We start from the raw sequence: 23466 nt of genomic DNA, 5'->3' as shown, positions 1-23466 counted from the left end.
AGCAGATGCGTCCATGGTGCGCTTTTTATTCAGAGGGATGAGCTTTTAGACCTGATGTAGCAGGTCTCCTTGGTGCTGCATTTTTGAAGTTGCGCCACTGGAGACCCCGCGTATGGGGGCCCCTCTGCTTCAGGGGGTCTGTCCTGTTTCCCGCTCTTTTCCTGTGCGTCAGGATTTTCGGGATTTTGTGTTGGCGCAGTGGCCTACGGGCGCCGTTTCATTTGGTGTGCGCCTTGGCTCATGGGTATCCCATCCCGGAGGGGGATAGGGCTACCTTAATTTCGCCAATGGGGGACGCGGTGGTCTCGGCACTTCCTAAGCGGCATACCGTGCCTGTTATGGACGGTTCTGCTCTTAGGGTCTCTAAGGAGCGTACGTTAGAGACACTTCTTAAGTATAATTTTGATATGTCTGCCTTGGGGGTCCAGGCGGCTATTTGTGTGGGGCTGGTGGCTCGCACCGTGTTTCGGTGGTCTGAGCATGTCCTGGATCGTGAGTCTGATGACTGGTCCTTAGTGGATCAGGAGGTGGTGAAGTTTGAGATGACTGCCTCGTTCCTCTCAGTTGTTCTTTGTGACTTGGTGCTGCTAAGTCTGGGACTTTTGGTGGCCGCACGCTGTACCTTGTGGCTTCGCGCTTGGTCGGCGGTTGCCGCGTCCAAACCTGAACTTCCCAAAATTTCCCTTTCGGGGGTTGTTTTTTGTTTAGAGAGGACTTAGATCCGGTGGTTCAGACTCTGACGGACTCTGAGGTGCCCCGTCTGCCTGAGGACCGTGCCCACCCGGCATCTCGGGTTGGCATTGCCCGGGGGCGTCTGCGGGAATTTCGCAAGTTTCGCCTGGGGCATGGGACTGCTTCTTTCCAGGCTTCCGGTTTTTCCCCGGGGTCGGTTGGCTTAGCGCATGCAGTCTTTTCAGGGGGCCCGTCGGGGGGCTGGGAGTTCCCCCCCCCCCCGGTTCCCCCCCCCGGTTCCCCTGCTGCCCGTCCTGCGCGATGTCTCTTTGCCGGCGCCCCCTTTGGTTCCCGTGGGTGCCCGGCTTCGCAACTTGTTTCCCAAGTGGGCCAAGATCACGTCCGATCAGTGGGTCCTGGTGGTGGTGCGGGACAGTTATGTACTTGAATTTTGCCCGCTCTCTGCCAGATCATATCTAGCCTCTCCATGTCAGGTGGCATGGGAGACGCTAGCCTTTCACCAGACCCTTCAGTGCTTGCTAGATCTCAAAGCAGTTGTCCAGTGTCCCCTCAGGAGTGCGGTATCGGCTGGTACGCCATTTCCTTTATGGAGCCCTAAAGGGAGGGGACCTTTCGGCCCATCCTTGGTTTAAACTGAGGTCAACAGGACTCTCAGAATTCCCTTTTATTCGCATGGACACTCTGCAGTCTGTCCTTCTGGCGGTTCAGCCGGGGGAGTTCCTGACTTCTCTCGCTCTGGCGGAGGCCTACTTGCCTGTTTCCATTCAGGCCTCTCCTCAGCTCTTTCTTTGCTTTGCGATATTGGGTCTGCACTATCAGTTCTGTGTGCTTCCCTTGGGCCTGGCCACGACTCCCCGGACGTTCACCAAGTTGATGGTGGTCGTCACGGCGGCATTGCAATCAGAGGGCATTCTGGTGCACCCCTTCTGGGATGACTGGTTGTTTCGGGCGAAGTCGTTGCAGGAGAGCGCCCGAGTTACGGCTCGGGTGGTTGAGTTTCTCCGGTCACTGGGCTGGGTGGTCAACCTTTCAAAGAGTCGGTTGGTCCCCGCTCAGCATCTGGAGTACCTTGGGGTTCTGTTCGACACCTCCTTGGGGAAGGTCTTCCTTCCAGAGGCCCGGGTAAGCAAATTGCAATCTCAGATTCGCCTTCTTTTGGCGTCCCAGTGTCCTCGGGCGCAGGATTTCCTCCAAGTCTTGGGGTCGATGGCAGCGTTCCTGGATGTTGTGAGGTGGGCGCGGGCCCACATGTGTCTCTTCAGTATGCTCTGCTCCGTAGATGGTCACCCCAGAGGCTCAGTTTGGAGGTCCCTGTCCCTCTGCGAGGCTTGGCGCGCTGCAGTCTTCTTTGGTGGCTCCAGACCTCTCATCTGGTCCAGAGGATGAGTCTGGATCTATCGCAGTGGACGGTGCTTCTCACGGATGCCAGTCTCCTCGGTTGGGGGGGCTCAGTGTCTAGGTCACTCAGCTCAGGGCACCTGGTCCATGGAGGAGGCGTCCTGGTCGATCAACATGTTGGAGACCAGAGCAGTCCCTCTGGCGCTGTTAGCCTTCCGCTCCCTCTTGATGGGCAAGTCGGTCAGAGTCCGGTCTGACAATGCCACAGCGGTGGCTTATGTCAATCGTTGAGGCACCAAGAGCGCTCAGGTGGCGGAGGAGGCGGCTCGGCTCATGCTTTGGGGCGGAGTCACGCCTTCTGGACCTCTCGGCCTCTCACATGGCCGGGGTGGAGAATGTTCAGGCGAACTTCCTCAGTCGCATCTTAGATCACAGAGAGTGGTGTCTCAGCCCTGTGGCTTTTCAGTTGATAATGCAGGCTTGGGGTCAGTCCCTGATGGACCTGACGGCCACGAGTGGCAATGCCGAGGCGTTCCGCTTCTTCAGTCGTCGCAGGGATGGACTGGCCGAGGGTCTGGATGCTCTGGTTCAACCATGGCCAACAGAGGGGCTGTTGTGCATGTTCCCTCCGTGGCCATTAGTGGGCAGAGTTCTTCTCCGCATTGTTCGCCATCCGGGTCTGGTGGTTCTGGTGGCTCCAGATTGGCCTCGACATCCGTGATACGCAGATCTGGTGACACTCTGGTGGCGGATCCTCTTCCTCTGCCTCCCTTGGACGACCTTCTGACGCAGGGTCCCATTCCCATGTTCGACCCGTCTCCCTTCTGTCTTACGGCTTGGCTTTTGAAAGGGGTCGCCTTGGTAAGAAGGGGTATTCGGATAGGGTGATTTCTACACTCTTGGGGTCCTGGAGGCTTTCTACCTCTCAGGCTTCTGTGTGGATTTGGCACTTCTTTGAGGGGTGGTGCCAGGTGCGGGGAGTGGTCTCTCTTCGCGTTTCTGTGCCTAACATCCTAGAATTCTTGCAAGATGGCCTGGATAGAGGCCTGGCTTCGGCTTCTCTCCGGGTTCAGCTTGTGGCCTTGTCAGCCTTTCGGGGGTTTGTGACGGGTCAGCATTTGACAGCCATTCCTGATGTGATTCGCTTTTTGCGGGCGGCCAAGGTAATCAGGCCTCCCGTGCGGTCCTCTGTTCCCTCTTGGAATCTCAGTCTGGTTCTCTCTATTCTGATGCACCCGCCCTTCGAACCGTTGGGTGGCTGCTCTTTGAAGGACCTTACTCTGAAGACGGTCTTTTTGGTGGACTTTTCTTCCGCTAGGCGTGTTTCTGAGCTACAGGTTTTCTCTTGTAGGGCTCCCTTCTTGGAGTTTTCTAGGGAGCAGGTTGTCTTGAGGCCTGTTCCTTCTTTTTCTGCCGAAGTAGTTTTTCCTTTTCATGTCAATCAATCTGTGGTCCTCCCGGTCTTGGGTAGTTGGGAGGGCTCTTCTGAGCAAAGACAGCTGCACGAGTTGGATGTTGGTCGGGTCCTTCGCTCTTATGTGCAGCGGACCCAGGAGATCAGGAAATAAAATCATCTCTTTGTCCTTCTGACTGGTCCTCTTAGGGGGGCTGGCGCTTCTAAGGCTACTATTGCATGCTAGATCAAGGAGACTTTTGCTTCCGCTTCTCTTCTGGGGTAGCAGCCCGTTCCGGAGTTTCTCAAAGCTCATTCTACTCGGGGTCAGGCGGCTTCTTGGGCTGAGTCGTCGCTCGTGCCTCCAGTGGACATTTGTAAGGCTGCGGTTTGGTCTTCCTTGTATTCCTTTGTCAGACTCTTTCGGGTAGATGTTCTGGCGCGTCAGGACGCGGTGTTCGGTGTGTGTGTTCTGGTGTCAGCCCTTCGGGGGTCCCGCCCGTGTGAGGGACTGCTTTGGTACGTCTCATTCATAAAGATTAACCTCTACTGGTCTGGAGAGTGCTAAAGAAGGAGAAATTAGGTTCTTACCTGTTAATTTACTTTCTTTTAGCTTCTCCAGACCAGTAGAGGTCCCCACCCTGTCTGTTGTTGTTGTTGTTGGGGCTGTTTCGCGGGCAGTTTTTGTTTTTTGCTGCGGGTTCTAGTATTTTTCTAGGGCCGGGGAGAATTAAAGAACAGCGGCTGTGGCTCGGCTGGCTTAGCTGGCGAGCTGTGGGGACATTTTCCTTCTGGTATTTCTCCTCTGCATTTTCCAACAGCACTTGGGTATGTTAATTGTTACTCCTGTTCGGAGTATTGTTTTCTTTCTGTTTTCCAGTTCTTAGTTCTGCTTGGCTATTCGGCAGACTGATGTAAATAGAGAAGGGAGTATATTATATACTGTCCCACAGTTTTGTTTTCAGTCTCCACCTGCTGGTCATGATTGGATATATACCCATTCGTAAAGATTAACCTCTACTGATCTGGAGAAGCTAAAAGAAAGTAAATTAGCAGGTAAGAACCTAATTTCTCCTTATGTGCTGGTCTGGAGGGACTGAAAGAGAGAAAATTAGCAGGTAAGAACCTAATTTCTCCATATCCACCAAATGATTCTGCAGTGCTTAAAAATCACGCACGTTAGCTAGTGTAAAAATGTTTGTCAAAAAATCTCTGGTAGGCATCATAAACAAGATGAACAGCGATCCCTGTATTTACTCTGGTTGTGACCTTTTTCACTTTCAATAAATATGTTTTTAAAAAAAATCTCTGGTGAGTTTGTATTTGGCACACTCTGGACACTCCTGAACAAAATTAAACAGATATGTGAATTCTGCAGACTAGTGGACCGTTTGGCCTTTATCTGCCATTATGTTTCTATGTAATAGATGCCGTCATTTTCATTCCATTGCTGTCTTCTATCCCGCCAATACCTTTCAGTTCTAGGTGGTTTAAAACAAGAAATTAGCCTGGGCATTCCCATGGAGATTACAAGGTTGATAGCTATGGTATGCATCGGGATCTGGGAATGGTCGATACGGGTTGATTAGATCATTTGACAAATTTCTTGAATAGTATGGTTTTCAGTTCTCTCCTGAATGTTTTGTAGTTGGACGTCGTGGTCAGCAGATTTGAGAGGTGGTTGTTAGTAGACCGTATATATTTTTCCTTTGCATGCCTTTGATTGGGGGGGGGATGGGTAAAGTGTGCTTGAGTTCTCCTTGGTCTGGATGTGTTTTTTCCAGTTTAGGCGGTTGTTCAGATAGCTTGGTCCATTTCTATTACTATGTTATTATGTTATTTTACTATGACTTTAGTCTGTGACACAGAAATAAAGAAGAGACAAGTTAATTTAATCATGTATTTTTAATGGGCAGACTGGATGGACCGCTTAGGTCTTTATCTGCCGTCATTTACTATGTTACTGTGTGTGGATACTATTTCCTTAAACAGTGTTCTGTTAGGGGTTTTAGCCTGTCTTCAATATGTAGATCTTCTTGATGCGTAAATGCTGTTTCTTTAGTCTGTGTGTATGATTCCCCTCCTCCTTTATAAGGTTTCTTGAACCGCTGGACATCTCAGCCAAACTCTGTGTGAAGTTGTTCAAGGGGCACTTAAGTTTCAAGTTTATTAAAAAAAAATTTATACTGCTTAATCAAATTTCTAAGTGGTGTACAGAAAACCATGTTGCTCTGTCATACGATACTGTTCTGTTCGGTATTTCTATGAGGAAAAAAGTCAATTAACAGCACATAACAACAAACTTTTAATGATCATGACGGGTGTTGCTATTCAACATTATACTAACAACTGGAAAAATTATACTAATCTTAGTTATGCATTTTGGTGGAATTCCTTATGCCATATTTTTAAAATGGAAAGAGTTATTGCTTTACAGAAAGGTAGTTATAAAAAATTTCTAAAGATTTGGGGGCCATTGGTTAAATATTGTAATGAATAGGCATCGTTTTCCTTTGATAATATGGATATATATATAGGGGGGAGGGGGGGTGGGGGAAAATTTGGTTTAATAATGTGTTTTATAATATAATTTATGATATGCTTTAATGAGTATATTATTGGGGGAAGGTGAGGGAAATTAATAAATATATTTATGAATTTATTGAAGGAATTTCAAGTGTTGTATAATTGTCTTTCATGGTGTTCTTTTGTGCACTTGTAAGTTTGAAAATGAATAAAGATTAAAAAAAAAAAAAAAGTATCTTAAACAAGTTAAAGTTAAATTACTAAACAGAACCAGGATAGGTTAGTAAACACATACCAAAACATATATACTAATTACACACAATTAGGAAAGAAGGGCGAGAACTGTGTGAAATGCAATAATGAGACTCGTATCAAGGCTAGATAGAATTTTCTTTAAGTTACCAGTTGTGGCTAGATTTGGTCCAGGGCAGGAAGAACTGCCTCGGTAAAATCTAAAAATTGCCGGTATGATTTCATGACATGTGCATTGCATTTGAAAACACTATTACTGCAGTGTTAAAACAGTCTTCTCTTGTCTGTTTCCAGTGTATATGTCACATTTTTACAATTCAGTTCTGATTAGAATGTAATTAAAATATTTTGTTGGTACTTGAACTGCTGAATTGGTCAAATCCAGCTAGAGGAGATGAGAATCCCTAAGGTGTAGGGTATGAGGAACAAAGATGGTTTTTACAGATGTCTCGAGACTGAGTCAGTGAAATAGCCTGTTTATGAGGGATGTTTCAAGTATATAGTCTGAGAGTAAGGTAACATTTTAAGATGTTTATGTAGCCATCTCGAAACAGGTTGTAGATTATTGTTCTTTCCATATAAAATAACAATTGTGATGACAGGAGAATTGAGACAATGTGTGGGAGACTGGAGAAAATTGTAACTCTGTTCCAAGCTTGGTTTTGGCAAGACTCATTTTGTATGTTTTTACTAAAGTTTGACTGCAGTCTTTACTTAGTTACTGTAAAAACAGTCTTCAGACTAAAGGCCTTTTATATTTTTAGATAGTTTTACATCATTAGTTTCATATATTTATAATCAGCATCACATTTTTAAAAACTCTTTTATGAAAGTAACTTACTCTGAAGTGATGATAATACTCCATTTGCTCTTTGGTAAACAGTTAATATTAGTGGTTAAGATTTTTTTTTTTTTTTAAATGAAGGAATATGTGGTGTTGGACAAGTGAAGGGCAGTTCTGTAACTTGTACCCATAGCGATACACCCTTATGTGTCTAAATGTGGAGAATATTACTGTACCTAAGTGCTTCAGGGGGCACACCTAAGTTGCATAGACAAGACATTCAAGAGTGGAGGGGGGTCCGCACCTTCAAATAGATATAAAAGGATGGAGTCTGTCCAGAGGAAGGCTACTAAAATGGTGCGTGGTCTTCGTCATAAGGTGTAGGGGGACAGAGTTAAAGATCTCAATCTGTATACTTTGGAGGAAAGGTGGGATAGGGGAGATGATAGAGAATTGACCCCAAAATATCCACAAAGAAGAAAATACAGAGAAAACCAAAAAAACTTTGTGGAGTGACGATGTTCCTAAATGGACTTTATTCGAAAGTATCAAAGTTCCAAAGATACACCGAAATCATCCACATAAAATAATTCCATCCACATAAAAGTAAATCATCCGCATAAGAGCCTTTAAAGGACCTAGTCCGCTAGGGATACAGGACCCAACACAGTCCGCGTTTCGACAAAAAGTCGTCTTCAGGGGTCCCTGGGGGTCCTATAAAGGTGAGTACGTGGGAAACAATTGTGTGGTGAGCCGGAAGTTGAGACACTGCTTGCATTTGCAATGGAAAAGAGACATTTAAATACCTACATGATACAAATGCGCAAGAGTCGAATCTCATTTGAAAGGAAGCTCTGGAATGAGAGGGTGGAGGATGAATTTAAGAGGGGATAGGCTGCAAGAAATACAGTGGTACCTTGGTTTGCGAGCATAATTCGTAATCCAAAGGGCTCGCATATCAAAACGAATTTCCCCATAGGAAATAATGGAAACTCGGACAATTCGTACCACATCCTAAAATCTTTAATTGAAAATACAATACTGTACGTACTTGTATTGCAAGAATTCACTCGTTTTGAACAGTCACTACACTGCGAGTGAATTGGGTGTGAAGCTTTTATTATGTTCAGCCATGCTCAGTGTGCGTTGTGTGTATGTTGTGCACGCTTGAACTGTGGGTGCATGTATTACGTTCAGACGTGATCAGTGATGTGACTTGCGTATTTGACGTGATGCACATATATGTGCTTGTACTGCAAGAGAACTCTCGTTTTATTGAGTTAAAATTTAAGAAAATGTTTTGCTCGTCTTGCAAAACACTCGTAAACCATGTTACTCGCTATCCAAGGTTTGACTGTACTCTTTTTACAGAAGGGGTGGTAGATGCATGGAAGAGTTTCCCAGAAGAGGTGGTGGAGACAGACTGTGTCTGAATTCAAGAAAGCCTGGGATAGGCATGTGTGGTCTCTTAGAGAGAGGAAGAGACAATGGTTACTGCGGATGGGCAGACTGGATGGGCCATTTGGCCTTTATTTGCCATCATGTTTCTATGTACATGGGTGGAGCATGGTGGGTCATAGGCTGGGCTCCTACCTATACGTGCAATTTACAGAATGCTGTATGTCACACGTGACTCTGCCACATTTGAATGGCTTCAGTTACTCTAGGTCTGTGGTTAGTGTAAATATCGGGCACACTGATACTGGCTTGTATTACCATTCTGAAATGGCCACCTAAATGGAGGTGCCCAGAAATGGAATCGCTCCCATAGCTCTCGAAGAGCGTAGGGAGAGGGGAGACATGATTGAGACATTTAAGTACATCACTGGCCGCATAGAGGTGGAAGACAACATTTTCTCTTTCAAGGGTCCGTCAGCCACAAGAGGACATCCGCTGAGAATCAGGGGCGGGAAATTTCATGGGGATACCAGGAAGTACTTCTTCACAGAAAGAGTGGTAGACCATTGGAACAAACTCCCAGAGCAGGTGATCGCGGCCAGCAGCATACAAGATTTTAAGAATAAATGGGATACCCACGTTGGATCTTTTCGAGGGCAGTATAGAGGTGATACCACCTGTGAGCGACCCCTTAGGAGTGGTTAGGGGAGGGTTAATGGAGTGGGCAGACTTGATGGGCTATGGCCCTTTTCTGCCGTCATCTTCTATGTTTCTATGTTAGCCTATATTCTGTCTAACTGTAGTAGAGAACCCCTTCTCCAAAGGTATAAAGGAATTTTCTTCCTCCTGCGCCATGGGGACAAAAGTTGATTATGGTATCGGCCCAGTTACAGCCAATTGCCAGAGCTCTGTGAAGTCCAGCTCCTGATTGGATAAGGCCTGACTTCGTGCAGGAAAAGGCGGTCGGAGCGAACCGCGAGTGATTTCCTGCACTCGAAGCGCTCCGGCTGCTCTCCTGCTGCCCTGTCCCGCTGCCCTCTTCAGGCTCCCCCATGAAAAACCATATTTGTGGTTTTTCGAGATTTGCGAGGGTTCCTGGAACGGAACCCCCGCGAATCTCGGGGGAGCACTGTACTCTATTCTCTTGCTTTCTTTCATGAACTACATTAAGTACAAGGGAGTATCCATGAGAGCACATGCAAAGAATAGGAGACCTGTTGCAAAACTATTTGGCCTGTAGTGGCATGAACTGGACTTCTCTGGAGTGATAGTGGAAGGTGGTTAGGCTACTTGGTTTTCCTTTGGGACTTCCCCAGTCCCCGTAACATATTTCTAAAGCCTGGAGCAGCTTGTGAGCTAAGCTAGAAACACAGATCTTGCCCTTTGACATGCTGCTCTTTTGCAGCCAGCACTGTAACGATGACAGGTACATCTGGGGCAAGCGTTAGGATAGGATCAGCACCTCTCCCTTAGCCATTGTTGGGGAAATGGAGATCCAGCACCGTCGTAAGCATTCCATGCAAACACAAAGGAACAACGGTTCATAGACAACCCCGCGAAAGACAAAGGCGTGCGCCGACAACTGAGCACAAGACGGAGGCGCGCGCCAAAGAAAATTACAGTTTTTAGGGGATCCGACGGGGGATTTTTGTTGGGGAGCCCCCCCAGGTTACTTAATAGAGATCGCGCCGGCGTTATGGGAGGTTTGGGGGGTTGTAACTGTCCACATTTTACTGTAAACTTAACTTTTTCCCTAAAAACAGAGAAAAAGTGAAGTTTTCAGTAAAATATGGGGGTTACAACCCCCCAAACCCCCCACAACGCGGCGTGATCTCTATCAAGTAAAGTGGGGGGGTTCCCCCCCCACGCCCCCCCGTCGGAGCCCTAAAAACAGTAATTTTGTGCGGCGCGCACCCCCGCGCTATGCTCAATTGTCTGGGCGCGCCTTTGTCCCGGCGTGCTTTTGACCTGACACCAGGAACAACATGAGAATGTTGCATTTTCCTTGTCTGTCACTGCCTCTCAGGTTTACAGAAAGACTTTTTTTAAACTTTTTGATCTTCATATCTGACTTTTCAGGTTTGTGACTGTCCTACAACAGTGTTCGGTGATCTTTTATTTTTTTTTACGATAGCCTATTGTGGAGATCAAGGAGACAATGGCGGATGGGTGAGAGGAGATGCTTGGCGCAGGTATCTCGGTATACCTTTGGCATGTGCCAGACAGAGCAATTCTACCACTCATCTTAGGCTTGCTTTCCATTCGCTTGCTATCTGGCTTTTGCTCAAATGTTTCCACCCGCTTTTTCTGGCCAAAAAAAATTCCAAGGTCTTGGGTTAGGATGTTTTGTGGTTTGAATTAGCTTTATGGAACAGTGTTTATATTCAAACTTTATAATTGTTAGAACTTAATGCTGTATTTTGTTCTGAAGTGATAGACTTCTTGTGTGGTAAATGCTCTTGGGTGCTGGTGTCACGAAGATGAAGGTAATCAAAATACATCTATTCTCGAGTATCCAAGATAATTCCAGGCTGTGGTGATGTGGCTTGGCACTTGGTGCTTTAGTAAAAAGCCAGAAACTGCACGCTTGGAGTTGAATGAGAGAAACATTAATAAACTGATTTATAAAATGGTTGAATACTTTGTGTAGAAAGCCCGCTACTACTCCTTGGAAATGGCTAGGACTTGCTAATCTTGATTTAGAAGGTCAAATTTGATCAATCCATATACATAGAACAGTGTCTCGCAAACTTTCCAAAGCCGCAACATGCTAAACGGGGCAGCTCGAGGGCATCCAGAACTGTTTGGACATCGACGTGATGTCGTCACATTACCATTCGCGAAGGTCCTCCAGATGGGGCACTGGGGGGGGGGGCGGTTCTGGAACAGGCATGGGGAGGAGGAGAGGTGCTGGCGCCTGCTTACTGCCTACAAGACGTGCCTCTCGTCACAAGAGTCAAGTCCTGTAGACAGTCAGCCAGCGCTGGTGCCTCTCCTTCCCCAGTGTCTCATGGCACACAGCTTGTGATACACTGGCTTAGAGAATGCATAGGGATTAGAGAAGGTGTTAGCAAATATAACTCTTAATACCTCCCCTTTCCCCAGGCTTTTTAAGAAAGCAGATGACTGTTTTTGTTTTTGTTATCTCTACCTAACAGAGTTGGGTCATCCTACTCCAGGGCTCCTCCAACAGATATTCCACCAGAAATCCTTTACATTTAAAATTCCCAGCATGCAACAATATAAAGTCTACCAGGCAAATTATCTCATCCATCCAATATCAATTAGCAAAATGCTGTAAACAGCTACCACTTACACTGCAATCTTGTGACCACTATCTCAGGCTCGGAAAACATGTAAAAGCATTTTTGTACAAAGACAGAGAGCCAACCCTGGAGTAACTGAAGTGGTAATTATAAAGGCCAATTTCTAAACTGTCCCGTGCAAATCATGGGACATAACCATGAGCCAACGATGACCTACTTGAACTTGTAACTATGTAACTATGTAATTGTAACTCTGGCCTAACTATTAGTAACTGTACTGATCGACCCTTTTGAATGTCCATTGTAACTTCCTGAGTAACAGGCCGAACCTCTTGTAATGTAATCCGATCTGGAACTGAATAGGTAAAGGCAGAATAGAAAGTCTGATGAACAAAACATCGCTTGGAAATAATTTCAAAAGCGTGATGGGTACTTGTGTGCTATCCTAACATGCATGGGAGCCTTCACTATTTGTATCGTATTCTACAGCAGAGCGTCCCATATCTCATAAACTCCAAATCTGATCAATTTTCAAGATATTTGTAATGAATATGAAGGAGACAGATTTGTATATACTGAATCTCCATTGCCTACAGATTTATCTCCTGTATATTAATTGTGCATCTGAAAACCTGGCTAGAGATATCGGGATTCTACTTTGCTGTAGGAGGTCGCCCTGCAGTGTCTAGGAGAAAATGTGTTAAATATCCTATAAAGATAAGTTCTTTTATTATATTGGGGGAGGGGGGGGGAGTAATAAAATGCTTAATATACTGTAGAAGACCAAAAGAATGAATAAATGGACCGATGACAAGAATTTACCCAATTGCTGAATATGGAGAATAAGTTACCGTAGATATTGAAATAATCTGATGGATCTAGCACAAATTGTACAAATATTACACTGCTGGTTAAGTATAAGGGTGGAAACCTTTTAATGAGGAGAAAATGTATTGTCATTTTCACAGATGGTGGTTGTGGAGAAAGTGCATTTTTGTGTTTTTAGGAATTGTTGGTCAGCTTGGCTCCTTATTTTCTTGTTCTAGTCTTAGAAGTTGTCTTGGGGATATCACCAACAGGTCGTGTGCTAAGGTTTGAACATGTGAGGCCCTGTTTTTACATGGGACCTGGGGCCCCACATGTTCAGACATCAGAATGGAGCCAGATGACGGTGGAAGATATGGTTAGAAAGATCCTTGGTTCTTGTCCCTTACTTAAACTCTGGTGCCATCCCCATCTCTACCACATCCATTGGGATGCTACTTTTTGCATCCATTACCCTTAGCTGTCTAGTTATCATCATCCGGAAGGGTTACAAGTGTAGACAATGGGAACGCTGCTCCGTGCTCAAAGGGAATGTCCACATTAGAAGTTCCTGTTACAAACAACAATTGTTTTCATGGTGATAAAAGTTTTCAATGAAAAAAATGATATAGATTTTACTAATACCTTGGCAAGTAATTCTTTTTAATTTGAAGGGGAAATGAAGACTATTGTAATCAGAGATCAAACTTAAAAATGTTTTCTATTGTAATTATTTTAAGTATTTATATACCACTTATAGCCTAAGTCAGGGGTGCCCACACTTTTTGGGCTTGCGAGCTACTTTTAAAATGACCAAGTCAAAATGATCTACCAACAATAAAATTTTAAAAAAACACAATGCACACTGTACGCATAGAATTGTTAATTATCATTCCTATTCTAGGGTTTTTTCAAAGAGGTCAAAGCAGATGACTCTATGCACTGTCACCTCAGTAACAACCATACAAAAATAGACAAATACCCACCCCCTCCCTTTTTACTAAACCACGACAGCAGTTTTTAGTGCAGGGAGCTGCGCTGAATGCCCAGCGCTGCTTTCGACGCTCATAGGCTCCCTGCGCTAAAAAACCGCCATTGCGGTTTAGTAAAAGGGGACCATATTGTAAAATATAGACAGCAGATATAAATTCAGACACATTTTGATTACTAAATTTAAAAAAAAATCATTTTTCCTACCTTGTCTGGTGATTTCATGAGTCTCTGGTTGCACTTTCTTCTTCTGACTGTGCATCCAATCTTTCTTCCCTTCTTTTAGCCTGTATGCTTCCTCTCCTCCTGATCTCATTTCCCCCCCCCCCAACGTTTTCTTCCTCTCTCCCTGGCCTTTCTTTCTTTCTCTCTTCATGCCCCCTTTCTTTTTTTCTGTTTCTCTTCTTTCCTTCTGTCTCCCTGCCTGCCCTCCCCCAAGCCACTGCCACTGCCGCTGCCATCGGATAACAGGCCCCCCAAAGCCGCCCGCCGCCGGCCAAGCTATCCTTGCTTCGGGCCAACCAGCATTCCTCTCCCTGACGTCAATTTTGCCGTCGGAGAGGAAGTTCCGCTGGCCAGAACTTCCTCTCCGATGGCAGAATTGACGTCGGGGAGAGGAAGGCTGATCGGCCCAAGATCGACCTATTGGGAGAAATGCTGCCGGGTCCTGCCTTTGAGGAAACAGAAAGTAGGCAGGACCTGGCAGCAAGAAGAGCAAATCACTGACCTGTCTCAAGCTTTAGCCCGCGAACGGGGCTCTAACATGTGCGTGCCGGCTTCCCTTCTATCCCCCCCTCCCCCGGACATAACTTCCGGTTTCAGAGGGAAGAGAAGGGAAGCCGGTACAAGCACATGTTACCCCCGGAGCATAAATTCTCCAAGCCGGTTTTTTCTTTTTTTTAAATGTTGAGCAGCGGAGGCAGCAGCAAAATTCAGGAGCAGGCCAGTCAGGAGGGGAAAAAAGAGAAGGGAAGAAGGGAACCCGCTCTGCGATCGACTGGGGTCGCCTGAGCGAGCGACCTGTTGATCGCGATCGACGTGTTGGGCACCCCTGGCCTAAGTGGTTTACATTCAGGTACTCAAGCATTTTTCCCTGCCTATCCCAGTGGGCTCACAATATATCTAATGTACTGGGGCAATGGGGGGGATTGAGTGACTTGTCCAGGGTCACAAGGAGCAATGTGGGATTTGAACTCGCAACCTCAGGGTGCTGAGGCTGTGGCTCTAACCACTGTACCACACACTCAAGATCTATGTTTTTGTTTCCTGTGTTTTGATTAAGGTATCTCTTGAACTTTTCAATGCCTCTGGATTTCAAGGCACCCTTATATAATGTAGATTTTACTGAGGACCTGTTGAATCAGCAGACTTCCTTCCTGTGGCTGGTTTACTGGTGAGTTGGAGAGAGCAGCAACAGTATGTGTTGATTAAAAGTGAGCCTAGCAGTTAATTGAGGATTAATCTCATATAGTTCAGCTTATTCTCATTTATGCCATATGACCTGGGCACCATGCCCAAACAGTTCCAATGTTATTAGTTTCCTAATCTGGCAAGTTTGAGTCGAGTGCTATGCTAGTACTTGTTGATTAAGAACAAAATTTAGTCACAGCAGACGTGGCATTTGCATCAAGCTTGTTAATGCTTAATTAGGAAGAAGTTAATTTTATTGGAGCTCATGGGTGAGAACTCGATACTTGACCACCTGGCAAAATCTCATACTTTAATAATAATGTAACAAATGAAAAAAAAAATACCATAATCATACTAATACTTCAAATTAAGTGTACTGTATATGTAAATCCTGAGTACAAAATGTAAATTGTATTTAAAAAGTGTCCAATAACACTCTATCCAGTAGCAGAGAAATGATTAAGGGTGGAAGCATCACTCGTTAATGTTTGTATGCTGAGAAGTGCTGTTCTCCTTTCTTCCAGCCTCTGGCAGTCTCTTCATGCAAATAGTGGCGAAGCTGTGGATGCATTTGAGGCAGCTTTGGGTGCAGTAATGCAATTGGAAACAATACAGACCATTTGGCTGGAGTAAGTTCTTTTGAACGGCTAACTGTGTTTATCCAGTGAGCATATAAACCTGCAGTGGAATGACAATGTGTCTTTGCTTTGCAGTTACCTTCTTTTTACCAAAAACAAAGTTGTGAAATGCAGAAATAAAGTTCAAGAATTCAAGCAGTTTACAGACTTGGTCAACAGATGTCTGGTTACAGTCCCTACCCGGTACTCTCTGCCTTTTACAACTGCTGATTACTGGACCAACTATGAGTTTCATAATCGGGTAAGTGTTTGGGAAGAAGGGGAAGGGTTCACCCAGTTACTTTGTTACGGAATGCATAGACTGCCTTTATTCCTGACCACTACTACTTATCACTTACACAGCGCTGTACATTTTGACATTTATAGACGGTTCCTCCTCGAAAGAGCTTACAATCTAACTTGGACAGACAGACATGACATATAGGGTTGGGGATGCAGAACCCAAGGTGAGAGGAGTTAGGAGTCGAAAACACTCTCAAAGAGGTGGGCTGACATTTATAGACAGTCCCTGCTCAGAAGAGCTTACAATCTAACTTGGACAGGCAGACACGACATACAGGGTTGGGGGATGCAGAACCCAAGATGCGAGGAGTTAGGAGTCAAAAGCACTCTCAAAGAGGTGGACTGACATTTATAGATGGTTCCTGCTCAGAAGAGCTTACAATCTAACTTGGACAGACAGACATGACATATAGGGTTGGGGATGCAGAACCCAATCTGAGAGGAGTTAGGAGTGAAAAGCACTCTCAAAGAGGTGGGCTGACATTTATAGATGGTTCTTGCTCAGAAGAGCTTACAATCTAACTTGGGACAGACAGACATGACATATAGGGTTGGGGATGCAGAACCCAAGGTGAGAGGAGTTAGGAGTCAAAAGCACTCTCAAAGAGGTGGGCTGACATTTATAGATGGTTCTTGCTCAGAAGAGCTTACAATCTAACTTGGGACAGACAGACATGACATATAGGGTTGGGGATGCAGAACCCAAGGTGAGAGGAGTTAGGAGTCGAAAGCACTCTCAAAGAGGTGGGCTGACATTTATAGATGATTCTTGCTCAGAAGAGCTTACAATCTAACTTGGGACAGACAGACATGACATATAGGGTTGGGGATGCAGAACCCAAGGTGAGAGGAGTTAGGAGTCGAAAGCACTCTCAAAGAGGTGGGCTTTAAAATGGGCCTTGAACACTGCCAGAGACAGAGTCCGCCAAAGGGATTCGGACAGCTTGTTCCAAGCATATGGTGCAGCAAGGCAGAAGGGACGGAGTTGGCAGAAGAAGAGAACGGCACATATAGGAGACTTACCAGCTGAGCAGAGCTCATGGAGGGGGAGATAAATAAAGAGAGATAGTGAGGGGCAGCTGAGTGAGGGCATTTTTAGGTCAGTAAGAGGAGTTTGAATTGTATTCGGAAACAGATGGTAAGCCAATGAAGTGACTTTAGGAGAGGGGTAATGTGAGTAAAGCAGCTTTCCCGGAATATGAGTCGTGCAGCCAAATTCTGGACGGATTGGATGGGAGTGAGATGCCTAAGCAGAAGGCCTGAAAGTAGCGAGTTGCAGTAGTATCAGCGCGAGGTGATGAGGGCATCGATAAGTGTTTTGGTAGATGCTCGGAGAGGAAGGGTTGGATTTTGGTAATATGGAGGAAGAAGCAGCAGGTTTTAGTGATATATTGCATGTTGACTGATGTACATATTCTGTCATCTACCCTAAAGTTTATATGGAAATGTATGTATTTGCACAGCTAACCCTGCCATGCTTTAAACATAGCATAATATGCACTACATCTGTATGAGCAGAACACAGGCTAGACCAGGGCTTGAGCAGTCCCAGACGCCAGGCTGCCATGGCAACTTCTTTCTGGGACCTGAGATTTTCTTGCCCCCCCCCCCCCCCCCCCCCCCACCGCCCAAACCTGTTTTTTTAACAAAAAAAAATTCTTTTTTTTTCTGGGTTTTATTTTGCCTGCCACTGTTATGGGAGGAAAAGTGTTTCTTTTCTGTTCTGCACTGTTATGGCTCTCTGTGAGTCTGAGCTGTGCACAGCAGAACTCTTGATTTGGCCTACAGTTCTCAAGTTTCACGACCCCAGCAAGAGTTTCTGCCTGGAGTGCCCATTCAGTGCAGAAAAGAAGCAGCTCCTACGGTGGCCACAAACAAAAAGATAAGAATTGGGAGGGGGTGGGGGTAGTTGCGGGATGGTTGACTAGCTTGATAGGGTAAGAGTAGGAATTGTGGGGATTAGGCCTTGAGGACGGCTGACTGGCTTAATAGGTGGTGAGGATTAGAGGTCTGCACGGGAACGGGGATCGCGGGAATCCCCCCTAACCCACGGGACTCTTACGGGGAACCCCCCTCTGGCCCACGGGAACCCCCCTCTAGCCAACGGGACTCCCACGGGGATGGAAGGCTTTGGAAGCAAGATTCGTCCATATAATATAATGGACACGTCAGCCTTAGTAAAAGAGGGGGTTTATAAGTTAAATACCTGAACAGAAAACAAAAAAGGGTTCCACCAAAGAGATTCCACAAGGAAAACAACAGCGCAAACACAAAAGAAACTGTGGAATTGATGATCCTGTCAGAAGTAATTGCTGCTTTTTATGGAGATGGGCGGGAATGGAGGTAATTCCTTGCGGGGATGGGTGGGGACGGAGAGGATCCTGGCGGGGATGGGTGGGATTTCTGTCCCCACGCAACTCTCTAGTGAGGACTAGCTGGGACAGGGGTGAGGGGATTGGGACTAGGTGGTGCTCTTTTTTGTGTGTGTGTGGTAGCTTTTTTTTGTTTGTTTGTTTTTAAGGGAGGGAGAGGAAACTGGTGGGATGGCATGGGATAAGAGTAAGACTGGGGGGCAGTTTCTCAAAACTAAAATCTGCCTTTAATGTGCTCGCTAAATCAGTTCTAGGCAGTTTAGCGTGCATGTATTTTAGCAACGGATTATCTAAACGGCCTACCGAGGTCGTCTTTGAGTTTTCTAGCAGTCTCCGATACTGCCATGCAAATGTAGTACAACGAGATCATAACGGTTTTTAATGCAAATTTTTTTAGAATCTAGCCCTGGGTGATGGGGGGAAGGGGTCTCATATGAAGATTTATTTTCCCCTAAACATGGGAAAGACTAGATCCCTCCCCCCTCAACTTCGGTAGAGACAAGGGAGAGAAAAGGAGCTACTCCTATGTCTTAAAAAAAAAAAAAAAATAGTCAAGGCCTGTACTTGCACATATTGAACCTGTGTCTGTGCCTAATCTTAATCACAATAACATCTTGACTCCATTATTAAACCACCAGTACCAGGGAAAAAATAAGTAATTGTTTGATTTATTTTGTTTGTTGGCTGAATTGTAAGATTCTTTAATTCTGATTATTTTTTTAGATCTCATGTTTAGAAGCAATAAATGTTTCTGAAAGTGCCTCCAAAAAAGCCCTTCTAATTACTGTGAATCTAAGTAAATTAAGGATGCATCTACTCTAGTCCCTATCATGATGCTCTGTAGCGAAAGACCATGATGGGGAACGGAGCTTAGAAATAGAGGAATCTTAATGGAGTACTTCTGCCTTAATTTATAAAACAGTTTGTTTAAATTAGAAAATTGTCTGAAAGCTGTGCTTTGTAAGGAATATCCTTTTTTCCCTCTGTAAAAGCAGTCCAGATATACAATGGTCTTTTTTTTTTCATTCCTCTCTTGTAGGTAATTCTGTTTTATTTGCACTGTGTTCCAAAGTCGCAGCATTCCAAACTTCTGGAACGGTTTTGCTCCATAATGCCAACCAATTCAGGCCTTGCACTCAGGTGAGGTGATTAAAACTATAGAACCTTGAAAAAGATATTTGGCACTAGTGCATGAGCAGAGAAGCAGCAAATTCATTTTGCCTTTCAAAAGGGTTGAGTCAGCAGAGGTGCTGTTTGTTGCATAGATAACCCACCACAGTCAATGCTCTCTAATGCTGGTTTTCTTTTGTCCACACTACCTAGAGTGGTTGCCGCCTAACATGAAAATCTCAAAGGGGTAGTCTTCATAATAACAAAAATGGCTGACCTTTTCAATGCTTCTCTAGAATCGTGAGTGGTACCAGAGGACTGGAGATAGGTGGATGGGGGTCCCTCTCCACAAAAGTGGAAGTAAGGAAGAAGTAGGGAACTACAGGCTGGTAAGTCTGACTTCTGTGGTAAGTAAATTAATGGAAACCCTTTTAAAAGGGAGAATGGATAAGTTTCTGTAATCCTTTGGATTACAGGTCCCGAGGCCACATGGAATCACTAGAGGTAGGTCTTGTCAGACGAATCTTTGACTGACCAGAGAATTGGATAGAGGGGATGCACTAGATGTGTGTGTTAGATTTTAGCAAAGCCTTTGACAGTGTTCCTCACATGCATCTAATTAACTGGGTGTCTTTGGGATGGGCCCCAAAGTGACAGACTGGGACAGGAACTGGTTGAGTAGAAGGCAACAGAGGGTAGTAGAGATCTATCTGAGGAAAGGGATGTTATCAGTGGTGTACTTCAAGGTTCAGTTCTTGAACCTGTTCTTTTTAACATTTTTGTAAGCGATATTGCTGAAGGGCTGTCAGGTAAGATTTGCCTCTTTGCAGAGGATACAAAAATCTGCAATATAGTAGACACCCCAGATGGTGTGAATAGCATGAAAGGCTTGCAAAGCTTGAAGAATGGTCTGAAATTTGGTAGTTAAGATTTAATGCTAAGAAATTTAAAGAAACATAAGGTCATGCATTTGGGCTGCAAAAACCTCAGGGAACAGTACAGTTTAGGGGGTGAAGAACTTTTGTGCATGAAAGAGGAGCAGAACTTGGGAATTATAGTATGTGATGATCTTGAGGTGGCCAAACAGATGATGGTGAAAGCTATTAGGATACTAGGGTGCATAGGGAGAGGTATGACCAGTAGGAAAAAGGAGGTATCGATGCCCCTGTATAAGACTCTGCTGAGACGTCATTTAGAATATTGTGTTCAATTCTGGAGATATATACAGGATTGAGTCGGCCCAGAGGAAGGCTACTAAAATGATTGGTGGTCTTCATCATAAGATTTAAAGATCTCAATATGTATACTTCGGAGGAAAGGTAGGAGAGGGGAGATATGATTGACAAGTTTTAATACCTATATGGCATAAATACGTGCATGAGACGAGTGTCTTTCATTTGAAAGGAAACTCTGGAACGAGAGGGCATAAGATGAAGTTAAGAGGTGATGGGCTCAGGAGTAATTAAGGAAATACTTTTTTACAGAAAAGGTGGTGGAGACAACTATCTGAATTCAAGCAAGCGTGGAACAGGCATGTTAGATCTCTTAGGAAGAGGAGGAAATAGCGGATGCTGTGACTAGGCCATTTGGCCTTTCTCTGCCATCATATTTCTATGTTTCTTGTAAACTAACCAATTGAGACTTGAGATCTTGAGGACCAGAATCTTGGAGAAGTGGATGTCTAAATTGGTTTTTATTGATGTTGAGCTTGATTTGCTCCGACTGGGATCTGCTGTCACTCAAATACTAGAGAAAGAAAGTTAGTAATATAAGTGGACAGTGCTGCAACTCTTATTTTAGAAGGTTTGGCTTCAGCACTACATTTTTTCAGGTGGAAGATGTTTAAATTTTTTTTTTTTCCCTTTTGGGCTGTTGAGTGACATTTAGCCGAATCGTTTCACTTCCAGGTTTTTGATTTCTAAGGTAGCTTGTATGATTTGAAGAACTTTGTTTTTCTTCTCTGTTTTGTTTTATTTACTATGTTGGGCACTGAAATGGGTTTTAATTAGGTGGTTTGTGACTTTAAGCAGATAGCTTCAATGCGAGATAATATATACATTGCCTGTCCCATGATTTTTGGAGAATTTCTACAGTTGTGTTCCTATTTCAGGGAGAGTATACTGGCTGCCGACTCTGATATTTAGTGGAGTTTTTTTTCTTGACCTGTGATAACGGTGAGTTTACTTACTGCCTCTTTTACAAAGCCATGCGGCAACGGCCCCAAAGCCCTTTAAATCTCTCTGGGCTTCGGGGCCGTTAGCGCAGAGCAGCCGCTAGCGCGGCTTTGTAAAAGAGGCCGTAAGTGATGGCGGATTGCTGAATTTTTTTGTTGAGGTCTTTTTTTTTTTTTTTTCCTTGCTCTGTCATAAATAAGAGTGGAATTATTGTACATCTGTTTTTCTCATTGTACTTACAACTTTAATTATTTCTCGTAGGTTTTTCTTGACAGCATTTCCTCATTTGATTGAAGATAGTGCTTGTGGACATTGTATTAGATGTTGATAGCATTGAGGCAGTGGTGTTTAATATAGAACAAGGGTTCTCATCCCAGTCCCCACAGCAGACCAAACCAGTCAAGACTTTCAGGATACCCACAATTATATACTTGAGAGGTGCATACAATGTGGGCAGTGCTTGCAAATTTACTTTGAGAATATTCAGTGCGGATAGGTTAAAAATCAGGCTAGCTTGGTGATTTTCCTGAGGACTGGATTGATAAAGCGAAGTTGCTTATCTGTAATGTGGGTTCTCCATAGACAGCAGGGGAATGCAGCCACACTTATTGGTGAAGTCTTAGACCTGGGGTGCCCACACTTTTTTGGCCTGTGAGCTACTTTTAAAATGACTAAGTCAAAATGATCTACCAACAATAAAATTTTAAAAATACACAAAGCACACTGTATGCAGAGAAAATGTTAATTATCATTTGTATTCGGGGTTTTTATCAGAGGTCAAGGCAGGTGACTTTAAAATATGCAATGTCACCTCAGTAACAACTATACAAAAATAGACAAATATACCCCCTCCCCTTTTACTAAACTGTTATAGTGGTTTTTAGCGCAGGAAGCTGCGCTGAATGCCCTGTGCTGCTCTCAATGCTCATAGGCTCCCTGCGCTAAAAACCGCTATTGCGGTTTAGTAAAAGGGAGCCATAGTGCAAAATATAGACAGCAGATATAAATTCTCTAAAAGGACACATTTTAATCACTAAATTGAAAATAAAATCATTTTTCCTACCTTTATTGTCTGGTGATTTCATGAGTCTCTGGTTGCACTTCCTTCTTCTGTAAAGCCAATATTTCTTTCTTTCTGCCCCTTCCCCTTTCCTTTCTGTCTCTCTTTTTTTCTCTCCCTCTGCCCCCCTCTCTTTATTTCTGTCTTTCTCTCTCCCCCTGCCTGCCTGTCTTTATTTCTCTCTCCCCCTGCCCTCCTCCTTAAGACATTGTGCCGATTTCTCAACTTCCCCGATTCTTTTCCTACCCCCACCCTCAAGCCACCATGCCAATTTCTCCCTGCTGCTTCCCCGAGCCAGGCCTGGCACGTATTAAGTGCCGGACTCACAAGACTTCACCTCCGACGTCAATTGACTGGCCCAGAACTTCCACTCCAACATTAGAATTGACGTCGAAGGTGAAGTCTTGTGAGTCCAGCGCTTGTATGCACCCGACCTGGCTTGGGGAAGCAGCAGGGAGAAAAAGATCACAAAGGCAATGCGACCGACTCGTGTTGCTTTTGCGATCTACTGGTCAATCGCGATCATCCATTTGGGCACCCCTGTCCTAGACTAATCCTGTGTGTTGGTGCTTTCCCCTAGCTAAAGTAAGGTTTTGCTTACTGAGCATGTGCAGGGTCTCCCGCCTCACAGCTCCTCCCCTGAAAAGTCAATTTTGTCCCTAGCTGAAGAACTAAGTCCTAAAGCCAGTTGTCGATGAAAATGTTTGAAGGTTTTTTAACTGACGAAAAAGTTTAAAGATATGGAAAAAATATTTCTTGTCTTTACAAGACAGGAAAATCTTTGGTTCTATATCTGTTTTGGTTCTCTCTTTTTTGTCTAAGAAATATTTGTGAGAGAGAGGTGAGAGCTGTGACCAGTAAGGAGCAGCTAAGAGAGAAACTGACGTTTCAAGGGAGGAGCTGTGAGGAGGGGAGATCCTGCACATAAGAACATAAGAATTGCCGCTGCTGGGTCAGACCAGTAGTCCATCGTGCC

At 44.8% G+C, this 23466-nt stretch overlaps 1 protein-coding gene across 4 annotated transcripts in view; it reads left to right on the top strand.

Annotated features, from left to right (window-relative positions):
* ZFC3H1 (zinc finger C3H1-type containing) overlaps positions 1-23466 on the top strand; it is a 140127-nt gene that overhangs the window by 96736 nt on the left and 19925 nt on the right. For all 4 annotated transcript variants that reach the window (XM_033951935.1, XM_033951933.1, XM_033951932.1 and 1 more), the window contains exons 28-31: positions 14727-14837; positions 15379-15483; positions 15568-15733; positions 19186-19286. In XM_033951935.1, the coding sequence (XP_033807826.1) occupies positions 14727-14837; positions 15379-15483; positions 15568-15733; positions 19186-19286 (483 nt within the window). The remainder of the gene's footprint in view (positions 1-14726; positions 14838-15378; positions 15484-15567; positions 15734-19185; positions 19287-23466) is intronic.

The sequence above is a fragment of the Geotrypetes seraphini genome, chromosome 7 (genome assembly GCF_902459505.1).
Source record: "Geotrypetes seraphini chromosome 7, aGeoSer1.1, whole genome shotgun sequence".
NCBI lineage: Eukaryota > Metazoa > Chordata > Amphibia > Gymnophiona > Dermophiidae > Geotrypetes > Geotrypetes seraphini.
Note: the sequence above shows the minus strand (reverse complement) of the source record. Positions and strands in the feature narration are given on the sequence as shown.